At 43.3% G+C, this 25,838-nt stretch overlaps 1 protein-coding gene across 2 annotated transcripts in view; it reads right to left on the bottom strand.

Moving 5' to 3' along the window:
• Positions 1-987: 987 nt before the first annotated feature.
• LOC106600587 (YEATS domain-containing protein 2) overlaps positions 988-25,838 on the bottom strand; it is a 75,094-nt gene continuing 50,243 nt past the window's right edge. For both annotated transcript variants that reach the window (XM_014192065.2, XM_045714881.1), the window contains exons 19-30: positions 24,194-24,379; positions 23,229-23,670; positions 22,903-23,037; positions 22,124-22,279; positions 12,827-13,001; positions 12,392-12,468; positions 11,836-11,915; positions 10,192-10,402; positions 7,183-7,418; positions 5,210-5,284; positions 4,364-4,437; positions 988-4,241 (exon numbers count right to left, since the gene is read on the bottom strand). In XM_014192065.2, the coding sequence (XP_014047540.2) occupies positions 4,133-4,241; positions 4,364-4,437; positions 5,210-5,284; positions 7,183-7,418; positions 10,192-10,402; positions 11,836-11,915; positions 12,392-12,468; positions 12,827-13,001; positions 22,124-22,279; positions 22,903-23,037; positions 23,229-23,670; positions 24,194-24,379 (1,956 nt within the window). In that variant the 3' untranslated portion in view covers positions 988-4,132. The remainder of the gene's footprint in view (positions 4,242-4,363; positions 4,438-5,209; positions 5,285-7,182; positions 7,419-10,191; positions 10,403-11,835; positions 11,916-12,391; positions 12,469-12,826; positions 13,002-22,123; positions 22,280-22,902; positions 23,038-23,228; positions 23,671-24,193; positions 24,380-25,838) is intronic.

Raw genomic sequence — 25,838 nt, 5'->3', positions numbered from 1 at the left:
GCATGTCACACAGCTCTGATATGATCACAGGGATCATCTGTTGACAAACACGGCTCTCTCTGATGTTTGCATGTCGGGTCATTCTGGCTAGTACCTGAAAACTTGGCTGTCTCTATCCCTGCCTAGGTATCTAAAATGAAATACTGCCTCTGATGTATCCAAAGGTGGGCTCTGTCAGTGACCTGCGGCTTTGTGTTTCTGGCTTCTAGAATAGTAAGTGATATTCGAGGGTCAAAGAAGGCCACTACTTAAGAGTTTAATCCCTCAATGAACCAGATCCTTTCTCATCCCTCTTATGTCATTTGCCATCCTTTCGGATAAAAAAAGGGAGCGAAGCATGGGAGTTGAGCCACACAGAATGTAAAGTACTGCCATCTGATCCTACCATCCCACCAAAGCCTCCTCATCAGTCCAGTACCCTGTAATCTCTCAAAATCTACTGCAGCCCTATCACCCAGACTGTACTAAAAGGAGAGGTGGAGAAAATGTGGCCCAGTTGGTAGAGCATGGCACTTGCAGCGCCAAGGGTTGTGAGTTTGATTCCAACTGGGGCCAACCGTATGCATGCATAGCTGGAAGTAACTTCAGATTAAAGCATCTGCTAAATATGATTATTAGAAATGAATAGAACAGGCCGTTACTGCAATTTCAGCTAAAAATGTCAATGCATTCCAGCTGCTTCAAAAACATTGCTCTGCTATTACCATTCAGGAATGTTGGCTCAATGAGGAAATTCTGTTTACACTGGCCTGCTTCAAGGGGGGCAACTGTCGGACGAGTGTCGTGCTCTACTTCCAGAGGTAGCGGGCGAGATGTAGCAAATGGGCAAGTTTACATTTGAGTAATATGAGTAGCCGACTGTATTTTTTTGAAAAGTGTGAAGAAGCTCTCAGAGAAAGAGAGGAAGAGGGAGGGAATCGGGAAAGGGCATCCTGGGGCGGAGGGGGGATAACAAGACACTAAGTCACTTCAAAAACACAACCACAGTTTTATAAACAAGTTTTCCATTTTAATACAAGAATATTGATCATATTTTTGGTGTGCACTGGAAAATGAAAATATAATGGTCAATTGATATTATTTCTACAATACATAAAGTTTGGTCAAACGGGCAAGGTGACCACTCAGTCTAGAGTGAGCACACCACACACTTACCAGATTCATACTGAAACATAACACCTATCACCTTCACTCCTACACAAGCTAAATGTCCACCAGTAACCATGTACACAACATCCAAAATGCATCATATTCAAAGATATTTTCATTAATTCACCTTAACTTTCTCTCACTCTCGTATCCAGGTACATACAGTACACCCATATTCACACCACATTTACCCCAACACATACACACTAACACAAACACATAAATAATGCACACAAACACATATTCTAACACACCATAGTAATGACTTTGCTGGTAGCGGGGCTTGATTTGAAGTGAACAAACAAAAACTAGAGTCAGTCACACACACAATGTACACAAAAACACAGTCATAGTGGTAGGGACATACATACTGTATCGAAAACATAACATTACAAATGCACTTTACCAACAATTGACGGTCAACCCTACTCCAGAGGGGAGTGGACCAAGTAAAAAAACACAACGTTAATCTTGGACTCACACAGATGAATGTGTGGCCCCTCCATCCCTACTGTCCAACACTTCAAGTTATAGCACTCCTTCACTGACATATCGATCTAGCCTGGTCCCAGATCTGTATGCGCATGTTTAGCTCGACTCCTCTGGCTATTGTTGTCATTGCATACATGCTTAGTCGGCTGAAACACACACAGATCTGTGATCAGGCTGATATGTGACACTTGAGAACAGTCTAGACACAAACACAACAGTCAGGATTGGGCCCTGTTCCATTTCAACTCAGTCAATTCAGGACAAAAAAAAATTAAAAAATATTATAATCTGTGATTCTAAAATCCCTTATGGAAAATAATTGAACCAATTGCATTCGGATTTCTAAATGAATGAATCTCTTGAATTGACTGAATGAAAAGAACACTGTTCCCAGAAGAGTACAATGGGAGTACAATGGTATTAAGACTGTTATCGGGGGGGTCATCGTCTGGTCTGATGTACAGTAGGTCTGTAAGCCACTTACTCTCCCCCCTGTGACTGTCAGACAGACAATACTTTAATGACCGAGGCTGCGGATCTGACTTTTCTGGATCTTTCTTCACGACAGCTAAAGGTCCCGAAGGTTCTGCGCATGTGCAGAATTCTCTACTTTACACAGTCTCTGCTGTATTTGTGCATTTCTCACTGTCGATCATGAATTATAATTCTTCAAGTTTTACTGGTGAAACTTCCATGCAGCATTTGCATCCCGACCATTTGATCTCAACGGAGTTTCATGAGGATATGCATTTACATCTTCTTGAGTTATAGGGTACAGTTTCAAAGTAACCTACACTATTGTTTTGAATTAGGCCAGTGAGCAAATTCTAGAGCAGATGGTGTTAACTAGCATAGCCTACATGTGTTTAGTTTCAATCAAAGCACATATTTGGCCTAGTGGCGTGCATTGTTGTGGCCATTTGAGAGAAGAATTCAACCATTTAATTCACACATAATCCCATTACAAGTTGAGAGAGAAGACACCAGACACACTGTCCCGTAGATATCTATTTTGAAGCATTCGACAATGTTTAAGACCCACAATGTTCAATACAACGTTTATCTCACATTGTGTGGTGGTTTAAAGGGACCAGACTGAGCCCAGCTGTGATTAAGTCAGTGGATACAGTACATTAGTCTGACTGTCAGGTAAACCAGTTATACAAACTAAAACAGATTATGAAAGAAACGGCTATGCCAGGTATGCTATGATTAATCCCCGGGGGCGCATTCAGTAGGGCACAGCGTTATATAAATACTGTTTATTGAGTAGAACAGATATACTGATCTGTCATCATATAGAGTAAAGCAACGCTATTCCAACTTTTTTAACGGAGACCACATTTTTTATCACTAAAATGTCAGGGGAGTGGGAACCCCATAACAAAATAAAGCTAATTCAGAGTCCACAGACGCAGAGACGCGATAGTCCTGCGGCCCACTGTGACACATCTGGATCTACGACCACCATCCGCAGGGGATGCACAGCCTGACTGCACACCTCCCCCAAATTCCCAACCAACACGGCTCCCGCTATTCATTTGAATGTGGCGACGGTTGGAGAAATAGCTTGAGCAGCGCTGAGAATTCGAAAACGATGAAAGCCAACGGTCCAATATTCTAGAACTGTTGGAGGAAACATACACGTTTTGGACTCAGAAAAGGGTTTAGGGATCATGTCATATCTTAATGTTCAGTAGGTTGTGGAGTCCTGAATTCCACCCAGGTGTTTGGTGTTGTCTGTGTTCTTGATTCTACTTTATGATACTGAGATATGAAAAGTAGCTGACTAATGGTTTAAAATGTCGGTTGGTGAGATGGTCTTCCAGGTGAGGTCGGAGCATTCCTGCTGCGCTCTGACTGTTTCTCTGTTGTGGTCAATGTCTGTCAGAGAGTTCTTCTGCCGGGCCAACAGTTCAGTTTAACCCCAGAGAGGCAGGTCCATATGCTCCTTCTGCAGCTCTTACTGCCGGTCTCTCAGCTAGTGAGACTGATGTGAGTAGCCAGTAGTGATGGGGGAAATATCGATACAGTTACATATTGGGACATTATTTCTGACAATATATCGTATCGTTTTGACAATATCGCAATATTATTATTGCGCTAGCTGTCTGTACCGGCACCAAAACTCTAGCATTTTTCCTTCAGTTTGTTCTTCATTTTCTTTTTAAATAGGGAGCCAATTTGTTTTCAGCACTTTTATTTCCATGATAAAAACTCGTTCTCATGGCTCTCTCTTGTCCCTCGGCAGCAGACATATGGTGAGCAATGTGTTTGGAACATCAAATCGCAATTAAATCACAGTATTGAATTGCAATACGTATAGAATTGTGAGAATCGCAATACATATTGTATCGGCGCGTAAGTATCATGATAATATTGTATCGTGAGGTCCCTGGTAATTCCCAGACCTAGTAGCCAGTGTGCGTGTATCTCTCTCAGTCTGGGTGGCCGTTGTTCTTAGTTAAGTTGTGTATAAGGTTGTGTGTAATCAGTCCTCCTTGGTCAGGTAGCCCATGTGCGTGTTGGTGAGGAAGTCACATGTGGGGATGCTGCTGGACGCCTGGTGAATATTTATGGCTGTGATCTCTCTGGGAGCCCTGAGGACACATCAGGAAGATATTCATTGACCTAATAGTGTATTTAATAGGGACAAATATAATACATTCTCAGTGGTTAGTATACCAGCTCAGTGTGAAGGGGGAAAATGAGTGTGTCTCACCTGTTCTGGTGGGATTTTACGTGGGCTCCAGCCAGAGCTTCTCTCAGGATGTCACTAGCAAACTGCTCTGTTGCCTACAGAAGACAGAAACACTTATCATATCCTAGAATCTATACATCACAGAACATCTTGTCTCTCATCTTCTATCTCTCTGGTCACCCCCAAAGCCAATTCCTCCTTTGGCCGTCTCTCCTTCCAGTTCTCTGCTGCCAATGACTGGAACGAACTACAAAAATCTCTGAAACTGGAAACACTTATCTCCCGCACTAGCTTTAAGCACCAGCTGTCAGAGAAGCTCACAGATCACTGCACCTGTACATAGCCCATCTATAATTTAGCCTAAACAACTACCGCTTCCCCTACTGTATTTATTTAGCTCCTTCGCACCCCATTATTTGTATTTCTACTTTCTTCCACTACAAATCTACCATTCCAGTGTTTTACTTGCTATATTGTATTTACTTTGCCACCATGGCCTTTTTTGCCTTTACCTCCCTTATCTCACCTCATTTGCTCACATTGTATATAGACCTATTTTTCTACTGTATGTTTGTTTTACTCCATGTGTAACTCTGTGTTGTTGTATGTGTCGAACTGCTTTGCTTTACCTTGGCCAGGTCGCAATTGTAAATGAGAACTTGTTCTCAACTTGCCTACCTGGTTAAATAAAGGTGAAATAAATAAATAAAAATTATATCAGAACAAGAACAAAGACTGGTGCACAGAGGGACACAGGAAAAATGTATCTGTCAATCTCGTGAATGATGCCCATCTTTAGGTGAGGCCGACTTTCATTCTCATTGTTCATTATGCTGTGTTGTGTTTGAGGCATCCGGAGTGACTAACCTTGAGAATCATGGCCTCAATCACCGGCGCAAAAACATTCTTCTCCACCTCCACCTGCTGAAAGGCCACGCCAATCTGAGAGAGATGGAGAAAGGAGAGGGTTAGGGGAGAAGGGAGAGAGAAAGAGGGAGACTTAAGTTAGGAGATGGGAGATGCTGTTACGACAAGATACTTTACACAGTTGTGCTGATGCTAGGAGTGTATATTTTTACACTCTTCTTCCAGGTTTTTCCTCGTCCTACAATCCTCTAGCATCTTAATACAGCACCGTGAAAGCTGGCCATTTTTAAGAGCTTTTCAACTTTCAAAGCCGACCTCTAGTCTGCAAAGGACAATTGTCCACTGAGAATTGAATTTCACTGCAAAGCGCACATACTTGGTTTCCTCCAAGGTCTAAATCGGTATACTTATATGGCAAGAAGGAAAACCAGCACACACTGTGGCCATGGAGGATCAAAGTTGTGCAATCCTAAGTAAGGGTAAACTTCGTCCAACTCCCTTATTTGTCGGTGCTGACCACAGTGCCTTGCAAAAGTATGCACCCCCCTTGGCAATTTTCCTATTTTATTGCCTTACAACCTGGAATGAAAATTGATTTTTTGGGGGGGGTTTGTATCATTTTGATTTACAAAACATGCCTACCACTTTGAAGATGCAAAATATTTTGTATTGCTCTACAAAAAAACTGAGCGTGCATAACTATTCACCCCCCCAAAGTCAATACTATGTAGAGCCACCTTTTGCAGCAATTACAGCTGCAAGTCTCTTGGGATATGTCTCAATATGTTTGGTACATCAAGCCACTGGGATTTTTGCCCATTCTTCAAGGCAAAACCGCTCCAGCTCCTTCAAGTTGGATGGCTTCCTGCTGGTGTACAGCAATCTTTAAGTCATACCACAGATTCTCAATTGGATTGAGGTCTGGGCTTTGATTAGGCCATTCCAAGACATTTAAATGTTTCCCCTTAAACCACTCGAGTGTTGTTTTAGCAGTATGCTAAGGTTCATTGTCCTGCTGGAAGGTGAACCTCCGTCCAAGTCTCAAATCTCTGGAAGACTGAAACAGGCTTCCCTCAAGGATTTCCCTTTATTTTGCACCATCCATCATTCCTTCAATTCTGACCAGTTTCCCAGTCCCTCCTGATGAAAAAGATCCCCACAGCATGTTGCCACCACCTTGCTTCAATGTGGGGGTGGTGTTCTCGGGGTGATGAGAGGTGTTGGGTTTGCGCTGAACATAGCGTTTTCCTTGATGGCTAAAAAGCTCAATTTTAGTCTCATCTGAACAGAGTACCTTCTTCCATATGTTTGGGGAGTCTCACACATGCCGTTTGGTGAAAACCAAATGTGTTTGCTTATTTTTTTCTTTAAGCAATGGCTTTTTTTCTGGCCACTTTTCCGTAAAGCCCAGCTTAGTGGTGTTGCAGACTTTGGGGCCTTTCAGAACAGGTGTATATATACTGAGATCAAGTGACAGATCATGTGACACTTAGATTGCACACAGGTGGACTTTATTTAACTAATTATGTGACTTCTGAAGGTAATTGGTTGCACCAGATCTTATTTAGGGGCTTCATAGCAAAGGGGGTGAATACATTTTACATTTTAGTCATTTAGCAGACGCTCTTATCCAGAGCGACTTACAGTAGTGAGTGCATACATTTCATACATTTTTATTTATTTTATTTTTCTCCGTACTGGTCCCCCGTGGGAATCGAACCCACAACCCTGGCGTTGCAAACACCATGCTCTACCAACTGAGCCACACGGGACCTGTACACACCACTTTCCCGGTGTTAATTTTTATTTTTTATGTTCTTATTTTCATTTCACTTCACCAATTTGGACTATTTTGTGTATGTCCATTACATGAAATCCAAATAAAATTAATTTAAATTACAGGTTGCAATGCAACAAAATTGGAAAAATGCCAAGTGGGGTGAATACTTTTGCAAGGCACTGTATCTCCTCACCTGTTGGGCTGTGTCGCTGACGAACTGGGCCGAGGGGCATGGGGCCAGGAAGTACTTGGGCTCGGGGTCCGTTTCCTGTTCCTCTTCTTTGACCTTTAACTTCTGAGAGGGTGGGGTCACACTGACGATGTCTAGGACTTCATCATTGTCATCCTCTGGCTCAGTCTTCAGCAGGGTCTGCAGCTGCTCCAACCGCTGGACCAACTCCTCACAGCTACCCAGGGTAGAGGGGCACTCTACAAAATGATGTATACACACAAGTTAACACACACACAAAGGTAGAGGTTCCAATAACAGCGAATGTTCTCTATCTACAGCCTAAGGTAGCAGCAGGGTGAAATGAGCTGTGAAATGTGTGAGCGTCTACACTGAGTGTACAAAACATTAAGAACAACCTAATATTGAGTTGAACCCCCCTTTTGCCCTCAGAACAGCCTCAATTCGTCAGAGCATGGACTCTACAAGGTGTTGAAAGCGTTCCACAGGGATGCTGGCCCATGTTGACTCCAATGCTCCCCACAGTTGTGTCACGTTGGCTGGATGTCCTTTGGGCGGTGGACCATTCTTGATACAGTGCACTCGGAAAGTAGTCAGACCCCTTGACTTTTTCCACATTTTGTTACGTTACAGCCTTATTCGAAAATGGATTAAATAGTTTTTTCCTTCATCAATATTCACACAATACTACATAATGACAAAGAAAAAAATGGTTTTTAGAAGTTTCTGCAAATATATATAAACAAAACTGAAATAGCACATTTACATAAGTATTCAGACCCTTAACTCAGTACTTTGTTGAAGCACCTTGGGCAGCGATTACAGCCTTGAGTCTTCTTGGGTATGATGCTACAAGCTTGGCACACCTGTATTTGGGGAGTTTCTCCCATTATTCTCTGCAGATCCTCTAAAGCTCTGTCAGGTTTTTCAGGTGTCTCCAGAGATGTTCGATCTGGGCTCTGGCTGGGCCACTCGAGGACATTCAAAGACTTGTCCCGAAGCCACTCCTGCGTTGTCTTGGCTGTGTGCTTAGAGTTGTTGTTCTTTTGGAAGGTGAACCTTCGCCCCAGTCTGAGGTCCTGAGTGCTCTGGGCCAGGTTTTCATCAAGGATTTTTCTGTTCATCTTTCCCTCGATCCTGATTAGTCTCCCAGTTCCTGCCGCTGAAAAACATCCCCACAGAATGATGATGCCACCACCATGCTTCACTGTAGGGATGGTGCCAGGTTTCCTCCAGAAGTGACGCTTGGCATTCAGGCCAAAGAGTTCAATCTTGGTTTAATCAGACCAGAGAATCTTGTTTCTCATGTTCTGAGAGTAATTTAGGTGCAAACTCCAAGCAGGCTGTCACGTACCTTTTACTAAGGAGTGGCTTCCGCCTGGCCACTCTACCATAAAGGCCTGGTTGGTGGAGTGCTGCAGAGATGGTTGTCCTTCGGGAAGGTTCTCCCATCTCCACAGAGAGACTCTGGAGCTCTGTCAGAGTGACCATCGGGTTCTTGGTCACCTCCCTGAACGATGCCTTCCTCACCTGATTGCTCAGTTTGGCCGGACGGCCAGCTCTAAGAGTCTTGGTGGTTCCAAACTGTTGAATTTAAGATTGATGGAGACCACAGTGTTCTTGGGGACGTTCAATGCTGCAGACATATTTTGGTACCCTTCCCCAGATATGTGCCTCGACACAATCCTGTCTCAGAGCTCTACGGACAATTCGTTCGACCTCATGGCTTGGATTTTGCTCTGACATGCACTGTCAACTGTGTGACCTTATATAGACAGGTGTGTACTTTTCCAAATCATGTCCAATCGATTGAATTTACCACAAGTGGACAAAAGTGGAGGATGAGCAATGGAAACAGGATGCACCTGAGCAAAATTTCAAGTCTTATGGAAAAGGGTCTGAATACTTATGTAAATAAGGTATTTCTGTTTTAATTTTTTTATACATTTGCTACAATTTCTAAAAATCTGTCTTCACTTTGTCATTATGGGGTATTGTATGAAGATTGACGAGGAAAAACAATTTATTCAATTTTTGAATAAGGCTGTAACAACAAAATGTGTAAAAAGTCAAGGGGTCTGAATAATTTCTGAACGCACTGTACACACGGGAAACTGTTGAGCGTGAAAAACCCATCAGCGTTGCAGTTCTTGACACAAACCGGTGTACCTGGCACCTACTACCATACCCCGTTCAAAGGCACTTGCCCATTCACCCTCTGAATGGCACACATACACAATCCATGTCTCAATTGTTGTCTCTCAGATAAAAAAAGAAATAATTATCCTCCCCATTCATCTACACTGATTGAATAAGGGATCATAGCTTTCACCTGGATTCACCTGGTCAGTCATTTTGTACACAGTGTATATTGCTCTGTACTCCATAGAAAGACAGAGATTGAATCAAGATAAATGGACAATTTAGAGAAATGTAAATAAACAACTTTGGTGTACCGTAAATAAAGACTTCCTTGCTCTTTATATTAATTACATCTTGAAAATAACCTTCAGAAAATAGGCTAACAGGTGAGAGCTTTAAACAGGTATGAAGGCTGAGCACATCTGTTCGTAACTTTGTATTTAGACATGCAGAGAAAGACAGTGAGAGTGAGTGAGTTAGAGAGAGTGTATTAAAGAGAGAGAGCAAAAGAGTTTGTGCATTTGGGCCATAGCGATCAGAGCAAAGCCTCGCAGAACAGAGCTTGGCTGTTTGGGCTCTCAGCCTGGTGTGTGGCTTCCTTTCTCCTCCACGCAGGAACAGGAACAATGGACAGAATTAATTAGGACTGCCTGTGAATACCAGGCAAGCCTGCATACTAGCACTAATAACACAGTACACTGAACATTGAAAAAGGTTACAAAATGCCACATAATAGAGTTGCAGTGACATTTCTTCTGGAGAGGCATGGACACGCACTCTTCCAAAAATCATCAAATCTCTCTCTCTCTCTCACACGCACGCCTACACACAACAACAACCCTCTTCACCTCCCCCCCACCCACACTCTACCTGGTTCGTTGTCTATCTGTGTGAGGATGTCCTCTATGGTTCCTTCGTCAGGCCTGCTGCTGCGTAGGGGCTCGGGGTCCGGGGGTGTGTAGCCTCTCTGTCGGCACCACTGGACCACCTCTCTGGTCTTAGGGGGGGTGAGGGCCTGCAGGCGGGGGCAGCGCTCCAATACATCCTGGACCACACGCTTCACTGCCACCGCACGCTGGAGCTACAATGAGACAACCATATCAACTTTATTCCAAGTGCACTCAAGTCAACACACGGGTACTTGCCAAAATAATGGAAACACTAGTGTAAATGAGAGATACAATGTATATTGAAAGCAGGTACTTCCACACAGATGTGATTCCTGGGTTAATTATGCAATTAACATCCCATAATGCTTATGGTCATGTATAAAAATGCTGAGCAGGCCATTATTTTGGCTACCATGGCTATGCTGCCAAAGGATGACAAAGCCCCCATTCACAGGGTACAAGTGGTCACTGAATGGTTGGATGAGCATGAAAACAATGTAAACCATATGCCATGGGCATCTCAAGTCAATAGATATCAAACCAATTGAACACTTATGGGAGATTCTGGAGCGGTACCTGAGAGAGTTTTCCAACACAATCTATAAAACACCAATTATGGAATATCGAGGAAGAATGGTTTCATATCACTCCAACAGAGTTCTAAACACTTGTAGAATCTATGCCAAGGTGCATTGAAGCTGCTCTGGTTTGTCGTGTCCCAACGTCCTATTAAGACACTTTATGTTGGTGTTTCCTTTATTTTGGCAGTGACGTGTATATACATACTAAATACAAAACAGTCAACACACTTTGCACATTATAATGGAGATAGCTCTGAATCCTTTTTTCTTTCCTAATTTCTTTATTAATGACAATCACAACGTGAAACATGGGTCAGAAGACATAGTACAATACAATTAATTGAAGGACAGCTCTGATTCCTCAGAAATCTCCCTTTATTCCCTTTCAGCAGCTGTCACTCAAATAGTATTTAACATATTAATCACATGGAGTTTGTTGATAAGGAGTAAACAGAGGATTTTAACTAATTGGATTTTAGCTAGACAGGACAGAGCCAGCCCTCTCCAGCGTGTCTTGGGGCATTATTCCCTCTGAACCTCCTTTATGAGTCAGTAGTAAGCCTCGGGTTGACCATTCCCACACACTCATTATCATCATACTATTTTCCTGGGTAGAATAAGTCTGAGCTCTGGGGCAGGCAGCATAGAACACTGCTGTCTGAGAGACTGACTGTCAGATAGAGAATTGAGTAGAAAACCAGGCTAGACTGTCTCCATAGATAATGGGTCTACAGGGGCTCTAGGCAGCATCTGGGGTAAAAGTGTGTGTGTGTGTGTGTGTGTGTGTGTGTGTCTGTGTCTGTGTGTGTGTGTGTGTGTATTTTGTAGAGATGAAAGAGGAGGATGATGACGGGGCAAAAATAGAGAGAGAGAAGAATCCGACTGGACAGGGAGACATGAGGTAAGCAGAAAATATGCAGAGTCAAAGTCATGTGTAAACACACACATAAAAAAACACTAATGAACTCTGACATGTTTACACATGTTGTACACAGCCAGACTAACAAAACACACAGCCAACAACACAAACAAACAATCTTTACCTCTGCTGCCCTGCGTTTCCCAATGTTCCAGGAGTAATACTGCTCAGTAGACACTGCACAGAATGGATGGGAGTCCTCGGCTGAACAATACAACACAATATTAACCATACAACACACAACATACAGTATCTACATAATAATAATTATAATAGATTGGATTTATATTGCGCCTTTCTACCAACTAAGGCACTCAAAGCACTTTACATAGTAAGGGGGAAACTCACCTCATCCACCCCCAATGTGTGGCAACCACTCGGGTGATGCACCGCGACCATTATGTGCCCGAACGCTCACCACACATTAGATAGCATGGTGGAGAGGTGAGGAGTGATATGCCAATTAAGAATGAGAAATGGAAATGACCCCAGGTTGGGACTTTTAACACCCTTGGTCTTGTGATAAGTGCCATGGGATTTTTAATGACCACAGTGTCAGGACACCGGTTTAACATCCCATCCGTCTCACTCAAGCTTTATTTACATGGCAACTCGTCTAAGAAGAATGGATGTAAAGAGAATCAGGAGTGAGAACAAAGAAAATGATGAAGGGAGCTTACTCTTGTCGGGTACGATGAGGGGGGATTTCTTCACCACGGCGGTGAGCAGCTGCATGAGGGTCTCTATGTGGTCCGTGCTGAGGAGCCAGGAGAGGCACAAACACATTACCACACACAAGACACCAACAGACTCTCAAGCAAACCCATAGGTCTGGGTGTAGTGCCAAAACCATCCACATCCAATAGCCCACTTTGCTTCTATGGTGTAGAACAATGCTAGAGCTGCTATGCTAACGGTTTGGTGCTTCGTTGTTCGCAAATAGCCAGTCCTTTTCATAGCATATACTGTTTTGGCTGAGATTAGCCAACAAGTAGTCCTTACTTGTTAGCCAATGGCCAACACCATTTATAGTGTAACTGATGTGGTATGAGCTTAGTTCAGGTTCTCCTGGGACCCCTTTGTAATAACTCATATTGCATCCGAGTTGTCCTTACTTGATGACCTCGACGTGGTGGTGTGAGCTGGTGTCGGCCCCCTGCTCCAGTTTGACTGAGGCGAAGGCGGTGGGAGGAGCAGCTACATGGGTGGAGAAGGCAACAGGGGCTGTTACAGGGGGCGACGGGGCAGGTGTAGCAGAGACGGGTGTACAGACTCCTGGCTCTGTCTTCACTGTAGAGGAGACGGGAGATACAGAGAACGAGATGGGTCTCAAAATACAAACAAGACAAGGCAAAATGCAACCTTTACAAGGACCGGGGTATGAGGAAGAAGGGGGAGAGAGTGGAAGAGAGGGGTTGGAGGGTGGAAGTGTAAAAAGTGGAGGAATTGTTAAGTGGTAGAAACGTGAGGTGAAAAGGAGAGATGGAGAGCTGAATGTGTGGAGGAAAGAGAAAGGAAGGCTAAAGGGCGTCCGCATGCTTCCTTCCCAGCCCAAACAGTTTGGAACAGCTTGTTCGTATACAATTGTTTTATTTATTTAACCTTTATTTAACTATTTATTATGACAACATTTTGTGACGTTTTTATTCGTTTTGACCTTGGTTAACGGTTTCTTCGGCTAGCCGAAGTCTACGACCCCTCATTGGCAATTGGTCAACAGTAGGGATTCGTCAATGAGGTAAAAGAGAGGGAGAGACACAGCTGCATTTGAGCGCGCGCATTTTTCAACATGTTTTTTTTTTACAAAAAGATAGATTTGGAGTTAGATAAACTTGGATTGTTCGGCAGGGACATACAGGATGCTAGCCTCCACAGCATAACCTTCACTCCAGATCAAAACTCCAAACCTACAACCTAATTTTGGACAAAATTACCTGGAAGGATTACTACTACCAAAGATTCCTTTTTCCAAGCTATACAGAGGGTGCTCTGGCAAACAAACAGCAGAGACCAGAGGACACCATCCAACCTGGAACTGAGAAAGACCAGATATAACTTAAAGTAGAACTGAGGTGTGAAGTGAGAGGTGTTGAAGCCTTTGAGCCCAACAAATGGCAGGAGTGTCACAGGAGTCTCACAGGCTACCCCACCCACACCAGAGGCCTTTGAAGACCACTCCCGCTGTTCAGTGACCATCCACTGGCATTTTCTATGAGAAATCTGCCTCCAAAAATAAAAGCTTCTCCCAAATGGGTGTGACACCTACTCCTGTTGCCTGCTGCTTGGATTCCACCTGGCGATCTGTTCACCGTCTGCCCTGGCTTGTCTCCGGTACAGGTACCCCCACCACACTCCTCTCTCTCTCTCTCTCTCTCTCTCTCTCTCTCTCTCTCTCTCTCTCTCTCTCTCTCTCTCTCTCTCTCTCTCTCTCTCTCTCTCTCTCTCTCTCTCTCTCTCTCTCTCTCTCTCTCTCTCTCTCTCTCTCTCTCTCTCTCTCTCTCTCTCTCTCTCTCTCTCTCTCTCTCTCTCTCTCTCTCTCTCTCTCTCTCTCTCTCTCTCTCTCTCTCTCTCTCTCTCTCTCTCTCTCTCTCTCTCTCTCTCTCTCTCTCTCTCTCTCTCCTCCAGCACACATGCACTGCTGTGGCGAGTGACTCTAAACTTACAATGAATGGCCCCAAGTCGTTATATTTTTTTCCCTTGTGCATTTTGCTATTTGCCTCATGACTCCTGCATGCTTTGTTTACTATGAACTTTCATGTTCACCCAACCGTGGGAAAGACCATGTTTGTTCCCACACTCGGGACTCTGACTATCTATTGGTTACACAGACTTTTGGCCTCCCATCCTATTCTAACCACCTCTTGCCGGCTTTGTATTCATGTTACCTGATGAAATTGCTGTACAATATGATCTTGTTGCCATCTAATGCATATTCAAATATCATAAACCAACACTGCAGAGCTCTCCCTGTCCTCTTCCGTGCCTTGATTGTTAATGATATCTGGAAATGTGAATGTTTACCCTGGCCCATCTACTGTTTCCAGCCCCAAGTTGGACATGCTTAAACATCCAGACAAAGTCCTAAAGCAATGGGGCTCCCTAAATCTTTCTCAGATTATTACCAATCCCACAAGGTATGACTCCAAACACCCAGAAAAGTCAACTGTCCTCAATGTTATCCTCACAAATAATCTTGATAGGTATCAGTCTGGTGTTTTCTGTAATGACCTTAGAAATCACTGCTTTACCGCCTGTGTTCTTAACCTGTTAGGGCTAGGGGGCAGCATTTGCACGTCTGGATAAAAAAAATGTACCCGATTTAATCTGGTTACTAATCCTACCCAGTAACTAGAATATGCATATACTTATTATATATGGATAGAAACACTCTAAAGTTTCTAAAACTGTTTGAATGGTGTCTGTGAGTATAACAGAACTCATTTGGCAGGCAAAACCCTGAGACATTTTCTGACAGGAAGTGGATACCTGATGTGTTGTATTGACTTTAAACCTATCCCATTGAAAAACACAGGGGCTTAGGAATATTTTGGCACTTCCTATTGCTTCCACTAGATGTCACCAGCCTTTACAAAGTGTTTTGAGTCTTCTGGAGGGAGATCTGACCGAACAAGAGCCATGGAACGATGATGTCCCATTAGACACCTGGCGCGCGAGTTCATGTTGGGTACCCTCGTTCCAATACGTTATAAAAGAGTATGCATTCGTCCACCTTGAATATTATTCATGTTCTGGTTAAAAAAGGCCCTAATGATTTATGCTATACAACGTTTGACATGTTTGAACGAACGGAAAAATATATTTTTTCCCCTCGTTCATGACGAGAAGTCCGGCTGGCTTAGATCATGTGCTAACAAGACGGAGATTTTTGGACATAAATGATGAGCTTTTTTGAACAAAACTACATTCGTTATGGACCTGTGATACCTGGAAGTGACATCTGATGAAGAGAATCAAAGGTAATGGATTATTTACATAGTATTTTCGATTTTAGATCTCCCCAACATGACGTCTAGTCTGTATCGCAACGCGTATTTTTCTGGGCGCAGTGCTCAGATTATTGCAAAGTGTGATTTCCCAGTAAGGTTATTTTTAAATCTGGCAAGTTGATTGCGTTCAAGAGATGTAAATCTATAATTCTTTAAATGACAATATAATATTTTACCAATGTTTTCTAATTTTAATTATTTAATTTGTGACGCTGACTTGACTGCCGGTTATTGGAGGGAAACGATTTCCTCAACATCAATGCCATAGTAAAACGCTGTTTTTGGATATAAATATGAACTTGATAGAACTAAAAATGCATGCATTGTCTAACATAATGTCCTAGGAGTGTCATCTGATGGAGATTGTAAAAGGTTAGTGCATCATTTTAGCTGGTTTTATGGTTTTGGTGACCCTGTCTTTGACTTGACAAAACATTACACACAACTCTTGTAAATGTACTGTCCTAACATACTCTAAATTTATGCTTTCGCCGTAAAACCTTTTTGAAATCGTAAAACGTGGTTAGATTAAGGAGATGTTTATCTTTCAAATGGTGTAAAATAGTTGTATTTTTGAAAAATTTGAATTTTGACATTTATTTGGATTCAAATTTGCCGCTCTTGAAATGCACCTGCTGTTGATGGAGTGCACCACGGGTGGCACGCTAGCGTCCCACCTAGCCCATAGAGGTTAATGGCTGCTCAGTGAAGAGACCTGTCCTGATTTGTCATAGACACTTGCTAAACAACTTTGATGAGCAAGCCTTCCTTCATGACCTGACATCTGTAAATTGGTATAGAATCAGCTTGATCCCCTCTGTCGAAGACGCTTGGACCTTATTTTTTCATATTTTCAGTGGTATTGTTAACAAACATGCCGCCACAAAGAAAATGAAAAACAGGTTCAGGCCCTGGTTCGACCGATTTCTTGCAGAGTTACACAACCTCAAGAATTGCATTTGGCGAAAGGTTCGGCACACGCATACTCAGCTGACTGAATCTCGTTCAGGCAAATGAGAAATAAGTGCACTCAGGCTATCCGGAAGGCCAAAGGAAGTTACTTTAAGGAGCAGTTCTATCTGTGGGTCTAACCCCAAGACGTTCTGGAAAACGGTTAAAGACCTGGAGAATAAACCCTCCTCCTCACAGCTTCCCATGTCCCTTAACCTGTTATGGCTAGGGGGCAGTATTTTCACAGCCGGATAAAAAAACGTACCCGATTTAATCAGATTATTACTCCTGCCCAGAAACTAGAATATGCATATAATTATTAGCTTTGGATAGAAAACACTCCAAAGTTTCTAAAACTGTTTGAATGGTGTCTGTGAGTATAACAGAACTCATTTGGCAGGCCAAAACCTGAGAAGATTCCATGCAGGAAGTGCCCTGTGACAATTTCTTGCCCTTCTTGATTATCTCTATCCATTACAGAGGATCTCTGCTGTTACGTGACACTTCCTACGGCTCCCATGGGCTCTCAGAAGGCGGCAAAAAGCTGAATCGTGGCTTTGCAGGCTCTGGCTGAAAAAAAGTAGCGCGTTTGGGTAGTGACTGGTTACAGTACTGTGAGACTCAGGCGCGTGCCCGCGTCGACCCCATGCCTTGTTTTCTTTCGTCTGTTTACCTAAACGCAGATTCCCGGTCGGAATATTATCGCTTTTTTACGAGAAAAATGGCATAAAAATTGATTTTAAACAGCGGTTGACATGCTTCGAAGTACGGTAATGGAATATTTAGAAATCTTTTGTCACGAATTGCGCCATGCTCGTGACCCTTATTTACACTTCGGATAGTGTCTTGAACGCACGAACAAAACGCCGCTATTTGGATATAACGATGGATTATTTTGAACCAAACCAACATTTGTTATTGAAGTAGCAGTCCTGGGAGTGCATTCTGACGAAGACCACCAAAGGTAATCAAACTTTTGTAATAGTAAATCGGAGTTTGGTCAGGGCTAAACTTGGTCGGTGTCTAAATGGCTAGCCGTGATGGCTGGGCTATCTACTGAGAATATTGCAAAATGTGCTTTCACCGAAAAGCTATTTTAAAATCGGACATATCGAGTGCATAGAGGAGTTCTGTATCTATAATTCTTAAAATAATTGTTATGTTTTTTGTGAACGTTTTATCGTGAGTAATTTAGTAAATTCACCGGATGTTTGCGGGGGGTATGCTAGTTCTGAACGTCACATGCTAATGTAAAAAAGCTGTTTTTTGATATAAATATGAACTTGATTGAACAAAACATGCATGCATTGTATAACATAATGTCCTAGGGTTGTCATCTGATGAAGATCATCAAAGGTTAGTGCTGCATTTAGCTGTGGTTTTGGTTTTTGTGACATTGCTAGCTTGAAAAATGGGTGTCTGATTATTTCTGGCTGGGTACTCTGCTGACATAATCTAATGTTTTGCTTTCGCTGTAAAGCCTTTTTGAAATCGGACAGTGTGGTTAGATAAAGGAGAGTCTTGTCTTTAAAATGCTGTAAAATAGTCATATGTTTGAAAAATTGAAGTTTTCGGATTTTAGAGGAGTTTGTATTTTGCGCCACGCCCATCATTGGATATTGGAGCAGGTGTTCCGCTAGCGGAACGTCTAGATGTAAGAGGTTAATGTTGATGATGTGGTTGTAACCGACAAGAAGCACAGGGCTGAGCTCTTTAATCACCAATTCATTAAGTCAGGATTCCTATTTGACTCAGCCATGCCTCCTTGCCTGCCCAACATTTCCTCATCTCCCAGCCCTTCTAATGCGACTAGCCCCGATGCGCCTCCCTCTTTTTCCCTTGCCCCGTTACAAAGTTTCTTCCTGCAGGTGGTCACTGAGTCCGAGGTGCAAAGGAGCTCCTTAAACTTAAACAACAAAAAAACATCTGGGTCAGATGGTTTCGACCCTTTCTTTCTTTAAAGTTACTGCCCCTATCATCACCAAGCCTATCTCTGACCTTTTTAACCTCTCTGGGCTATGTGGGACGCTACCGTCCCACCTGCGGGACACAGCCAGTGAAATAGCAGGGCGGCAAATTCAAAACAGCAAAAATCTCATAATTCAAATTTCTCAAACATACTACTATTTTGCACCATTTTAAAAGATACACTTCTCCTTAATCAAACCACATTGTCTGATTTCAAAAAGGCTTTACAGCGAAAGCAAAACAGATTATGTTAGGACAGTGCCTAAAAAATAAAAGCCACACAGCCATTTTCCAAGCAAGGACAGGCATCACAAAAAACAGAAATAGAGCTAAAATTAAGCACTAACCTTTGATGATCTTCATCAGATGGCACTCATAGGACTTCATGTTCCACAATACATGTATGTTTTGCTCGATAAAGTTCATATTTATATCCAAAAACCCCATTTTACATTGGCCCGTAATGTTCAGAAATGCTTTTCCTCCGAAAACTTCCGGTGCATGAGCACATCAATTTATAGAAATACTCATCATAAACGTTGATAAAATATTAAACTGTTATTCAAAGAATTATAGATAAACATCTCCTTAATGCAACTGCTGTGACAGATTTCAAAAAAGCTTCACGGGGAAAGCACACTTTGCAATAATCTGAGACTGCGCTCAGAAAACAACAGCAGGCAATACAGATACCCGCCATTTTGGAGTCATCTAAAATCATAAATAGCATTATAAATATTCACTTACCTTTGATGATATTCATCAGAATGCACTCCTAGGAATCCCAGGTCCACAATAAATGTTGTTTTGTTCGATAAAGTCCATCCTTTATGTCCTTTTTGTTAGCGCGTTCAGTAAGCTACTCCAAATGTAGGAAGCGCGCCGAAAATTTCACGACGAAAAAGTTCCATTTACGTTCGTAGAAACATGTCAAACGATGTAGAGCATCAATCTTTAGGGCCTTTTTAACAAAACAGTTCAATAATATTCCAACCGAACGATTCAAATGTCTTCAAAAATGTAATGGAACACAGCTACCTCTCACGTGAACGCGCGCAATTGAGGCATGTCCTTTCCTGAGTCAACAACTTCCAACTTCCTTGGTTCGCTCTCTGTTCACCATAGAAGCCTCAAACAACTTTCTAAAGACTGTTGACATCTAGTGGAAGCCTTAGGAAATGCAAAATGAACCCTAAGTCACTGTATACTGAATAGGCCCAGTCTTGAAAAACTACAAACCACTTCCTGGTTGGATTCTTTCTCAGGTTTTTGCCTGCCATATGAGTTCTGTTATACTCACAGACATCATTCAAACAGTTTTAGAAACTTCAGAGAGTTTTCTATCCAAATCTACTAATACGTTCTGAGCCCGAGTAGTAGGCAGTTTAATTTGGGCACGTCATTCATCCGAATTTCCGAATACTGCCACCTGTCACTAAAAAGTTAACCTGTCTCTCCTCTCTGGGGAGGTTCCTATTGCTTGGAAGGCAGCCACGGTTCATCATTTATTTAAAGGGGGTCCTTTCTGTTATAGGCCTATTTCTATTTTGCCATGTTTATCAAAAGTGCTGGAAAAACTTGTCAATAATCAAAAGACTGGCTTTCTTGATGTCTATAGTATTCTCTCTGGTATGCAATCTGGTTTTCGCTCAGGTTATGGATGTGTCACTGCAACCTTAAAGGTCCTCAATGATGTCACCATTGCCCTTGATTCTAAGCAATGTTGTGCTGCTACTTTTATTGAATTGGCCAAAGCTTTTGATACGGTAGACCATTCTATTCTTGTGGGCCGGCTAAGGAGTATTGGTGTCTCTGAGGGGTCTTTGGCCTGGTTTGCTAACTACCTCTCTCTCAAAGAGTGCAGTGTATAAAGTCAGAATATCTGCAGTCTCAGCCAATGCCTGTCGCCAAGGGTTTACCCCAAGGCTCGATCCTAGGCCCCACGCTCTTCTCAATTTACATCAACAACATAGCTCAGGCAGTAGGAAGCTCTCTCATCCATTTATATGCAGATTATACAGTCTTATACCCAGGTGGCCCCTCCCCGGATTTTGTGTTAAACGCTCTACAACAAAGCTTTCTTAGTGTCCAACAAGCTTTCTCTACCCTTAACCTTGTTTTGAACACCTCCAAAACAAAGGTCATGTGGTTTGGTAAGAAGAATGCCCCTCTCCCCACAGGTGTGATTACTGAGGGTTTAGAGCTTGAGGTAGTCACCTCATACAAGTACTTGGGAGTATGGCTAGACGGTACACTGTCCTCTCAGCACATATCAAAGCTGCAGGCTAAGTTAAATATAATCGTGGTTTTCTATATCGTAATCACTCCTCTTTCATCCCAGCTGCCAAACTAACCCTGATTCAGATGACCGTCGTACCCATATAAGATTACGGAGACGTAAGTTATAGATCGGCAGGTAAGGGTGCCAATGCTCTTATAGGACACATCACTGCACTCTATACACATCTATACTTACTCTATACTGGTCATCTCTGTATACCAGTCGCAAGATCCACTGGACGATGCTTATTTATAAAACTCTCTTAGGCCTCACTCCCCCCTATCTGAGATATCTACTGCAGCGCTCATCCTCCACATACAACACCCGTTCTGCCAGTCACATTCTGTTAAAGGTCCCCAAAGCACACATCCCTGGGTCGCTCGTCTTTTCAGTTCGCTGCAGCTAACGACTGGAACGAGCTGCAACAAACACTCAAACTGGACAGTTTAATCTCAATCTCTTCATTCAAAGACTCAATGATGGACACTCTTACTGACAGTTGTGGCTGCTTTGCGCAATGTATTGTTGTCTCTACCTTCTTGCCCTTTGTGCTGTTGTCTGTGCCCAATAATATTTGTACCCTGTTTTGTGCTGCTACCATGTTGTGCTGCTGCCATGTTGTGTTGCTACCATGTTGTTGTCATGTTGTGGTGCTACCATGCTATGCTGTCGTCTTAGGTCTCTATTTACATAGTGTTGTGTTGTCTCTCTTGTCATGATGTGTGTTTTGTCCTATATTTTTCATTTTGTTTATTTTTAATCCCAGTCCCCGTAAATAAGAATTTGTTCTTAACTGACTTGCCTAGTTAAATAAAATACAAAAATGTAATAAAAGTGCCTGAGACGACTCGCCCGCATGTACATTTTTTCACTTGAGAAATACTACACCATCCTAGTCAGATGCAAAATTGCGTTACTAAGATCTCCTCGACAAAAACGTCAAAATTCATGACAGATTTCTTGAGTCATCTTAGATTAATTCTGAGTGTATGCTGGCTACGGCGTCTAAAAATGGACAAACAGTAGTATTGCCACTTTTTTCTCGTTTTTCAAGCGAAGGTCTTTTACGGGAGTATGCGAGAAAACTTGTTCGGCTCGCCTAGCCGAAACTGAAGCATTAAGGGAGCACAGAGAGGATTGAAGGAGGGACAGGAGAATGTTGAAGGAGAGGCAAGAGAGAGGGAGGCGTATGGTGCTCCTCTCACCTTGGGCCAGGGGCAGGGTGAGGGAGGAGGAAGGCGAGGCCTGGGCATCAGCAGCAGGACAAGGGGAGACTCCAGCTGCAGCCACTCCTGCTCCAGGGGAGGGAGTGGAGCTACTACTGGGAGCTGGTCCTTTAGACACATAGCCGGACTGGACTACTACACACGCGCACACACACAGACACACGAGGGGACAACAAGAACAAACTCACACATGAATACTGAATGTATAATGAATAAAACAGTGACTTGAGCTGTGAAGGTGACTGCTTTTCTGGCCCTCATGACTACGCACCAAAACCTCTATATTCATACATGTAGGCCTGGAGCTCAGCTGATGGCTAGACCTCCTCCTCAGTACAGTGTGCGAGCCAGTTCATTTAAAGCCCAGGTGCACTGTGTGTGTGTGTCTGTGTGCGAGGAGTTTTAATATCGCAACATGCCTGCTCCCCCCCCTCTCTCTCCAGCTGCACTAACTTAATCCTCAGCCCACCGAAGCGCATCTCTACGTCTCCCAGGCCCTGCCCACATCATGTACTTTGTCTGGATCTGGGGAATAGGTAGAATCCCACAGCACACAGACTTCTGCTCTCCAGTCCTCAGCGGGTGCTGTGAAAGTCTGTCTACCTGGTTTTCTATTGATTTCAATAGAAGAGTCATATGCTTTTTTGGGCATTTGTGTCACTGTCTGAAAAATAAATGTCAGGAAAAACGCTGGATTGTCTGATGGATTGATTGCTATATTATGGAATAATTTACCATGGATGGACTGACTGACTTACCTTTGTTGACGGGCATGTGTATGGTCTGTACGCCTCCTGTGCCCGTGCCCACCCCCAGTTGTTTGGGCTGGTTGGCAGGGACGGTCAGCACTGTCTGCTGGGAGCTGGACCCGCCAGAGTGGATCTTCAGCATACCTGGACAAGACCAGAGCACAGGAGACAACTCTGAGCCTAGATAGGGCATTTGGCCATTTAAATGATATAATTATTTTAAATCTATGCTTTGTTTTTACACAGGCGATCCTACTGAGAAAAAAAATCGAGACCTGTCCCAAAATAGCAGCAATCCACTTTCTCAAACAACATAAGAGATATTCTCTTCCTACCTGATAGGGTAGCAGCAGTCTTTCCTCCCCCTGCCACCATCCCACTGAACAGCGATGCCGCACTGACCAATGTCGTGCTGGCGCTCTTGGGCACACCCACTACCATAGAACCTGCCCCTTTGGCCATGCTGATGACGTGCATGTTGGTAATGCTCTTAGCAACGGTAACAACGGTGCCAGAGGTGGTGGGACCCTTTGCCAAGGTGACAGTTGGCGCCATGGCGCCCTTCTGCATGGTTACCAAACCGGTGGCGCTCTTTGCCATGGTAACGGCGGTTGCCGTGGATTTCTTTGCCATGGTAATGGCAGCCGTGGTGTTCCTTGCCATGGTAACGGCGTTAGCGGCGCTGGCGTTCTTTGCGGCGTTGATGACTGCTGCCTGGTTGGCTGCCACCAGGATAGAGTGGGATACAGGTTTGGCCTGAACGGACACCTCCGCTACCTGGAACCAAACAACCACAAACAACTGGCATTCGTGAAGATGTAGTTACACAGAAACAAACAGACAGATTCACACAGTTTTATTGTCTGAAATATCACCACATGGTTTCAGTCTGTGTATGAAATCAATACACTGACATAAACAACTTTTTTAGACAGAAAGAATGATACAGACTACGGGTAATACACCTTTCTAGTTTCATAACTCTTTCATAATATGTTAGGGTCCACCGCCCTGCACTCCCCTTCTGCAACTTCAATGATAAATCCCATTCATTGTAATTAAGAGGCAGACTGATCAAGCTAGGCCATTGGGTTTAGGAGGTCTAGCTGAAACAAAGGAACACATTTCTCTCTGGAAAGATGCTAACATTCTAATTAACAGTTCTGGAAGAGCGGAGTTCCAAAATGGGGATCAGGCACGGAAGAGAAGCTTCTTGGTTTCATAAAGGACCAGATAATCTAGTTCTGATACAGGGTCTATTCAGAGGTAACCCCAAATACCCCAAACTCCTCCCACTCACCGGTTGACTGGCAGTTGCCGTGGCAGCGGCAGTGGAGACAGCGCTGGGGGTGGAGCTAGCGGCTGTGATGACTCCGCCCGTCATCCTAAGCATGGTCGTGGCCGGCTTAGACAGGTGGGCCGCTGTCGCCGTGCTTACCGTCTTCACTGAGCCATCAGACAGCTTCACCTGGGACCCGCCCAGCGCCTGTCAATCAACATACAGTCCACACAAATAAATTAGATATAACTTTATTGATTCTTGAAACTTACAGGAAGTGCCCTGTGTAGCATATAGGAAAAGGTGCAGGACAATATTATCAATGCTTATGCAGAAAATAGACAATGCCTAATTAGAGACAATCGTTCAATAGTAAATTCCACAAGTACTCCTGCTCTACATTGAGAGAGATCTACACCGTGTTTCTCTGATGTTTCTGACTGACCCACGAGGCAGATCTGTCCTCAAACGAACTGCACTTTGCGTGACCAAACACACCAGACACAAAAGCTCTAGCATGCACTCAAAACGTTTTGTAATAGAATCCAGAGAATTTAGAGCATTGAGCCCCAGTATTATGACGCCACATGATGTGAATACCCAGGCAGGCTGGCCAAGGCCCCAAGGGAACAGAGGGAGGAGCTCAGGACAGGAGGGTAATTTGGGAGAGAGGTGAAAATGGCTATTGTGGTTATGTAAGCTGAAACAGATTGAACGGTGAGAGTGTCAGACTCTTCTCCTCTAGCTAACACCAGCACGGATTGGCGTGCGCGTGCACGCACAAACACACTGTCCTACACCGATAGTCTCACACACACACTAATACAGCTGTCCTCTCAAATGGTCTCTCACCCAATACTGTCGGTAGATATGCTCCTTAATAAAAAGTTGAACAAGCCATTAGACTTTGTTGATATCATGACATTTCATTATTATCACAAACCCTGAGGCTGCGGTCATTCGATGGCAGTGGCATTTATTCTTCAACGAGATCACATCGTGAAAATAGCATTTTATTCTTATTAAAGAGATCCAGACAGGTTCATTTGGGGAGCTTTCTGAATGGACATATAGGCCTATAGAGAGAATCAGCAAACTCACACACGCACACCGCCGGTAAAAGCAACCCTCAATCAAATCCACCAGCGTATGTCAGACATAAGAGCAAATCTTACTTCTTTCCTTAAAACATATTAAAAAACCAGGGCCTAACTTGAGGCTTTCCAAAAGTAGGCTATGAGATAATGAATTGACTAGTAAAGTATGAAGGGGACAGCTATGCTATAGTATGAAAATGAAATTGACAATCATTAAAATAGAAACAAATGCATCCATAGCCTATTTATTAGAGACGTGGATTAGAGGGTGAGAGGATTATCAAATACTAAAATAAAAAATAAAGACTTTGTTGACTGATAAAATTAATGATAAGCCCAGCTCGGCACTTTCCTACATTTGACATTTGCAAGAAGCAGGTACTTCTATGCGTTCTCAGGGGCACGCACTCCGTCAACAGCAGACACATGCTCATTGCTCACATGGAGCGAGTAAATGATGGTATGAAATAAACCCAAACTTGTTTCTCACAAGTGTAACAGGTTGTGAATTCAGCAACCAATGTTTCCACTCCGAGAATGAGAATGGTAAATTACTGTAACTAATACAT

Source organism: Salmo salar, chromosome ssa03 (assembly GCF_905237065.1).
Source record: "Salmo salar chromosome ssa03, Ssal_v3.1, whole genome shotgun sequence".
Taxonomy (NCBI): domain Eukaryota; kingdom Metazoa; phylum Chordata; class Actinopteri; order Salmoniformes; family Salmonidae; genus Salmo; species Salmo salar.
The sequence above is the reverse complement of the archived record's forward strand: the minus strand, read 5'-3'. Positions and strand labels throughout refer to the sequence as shown.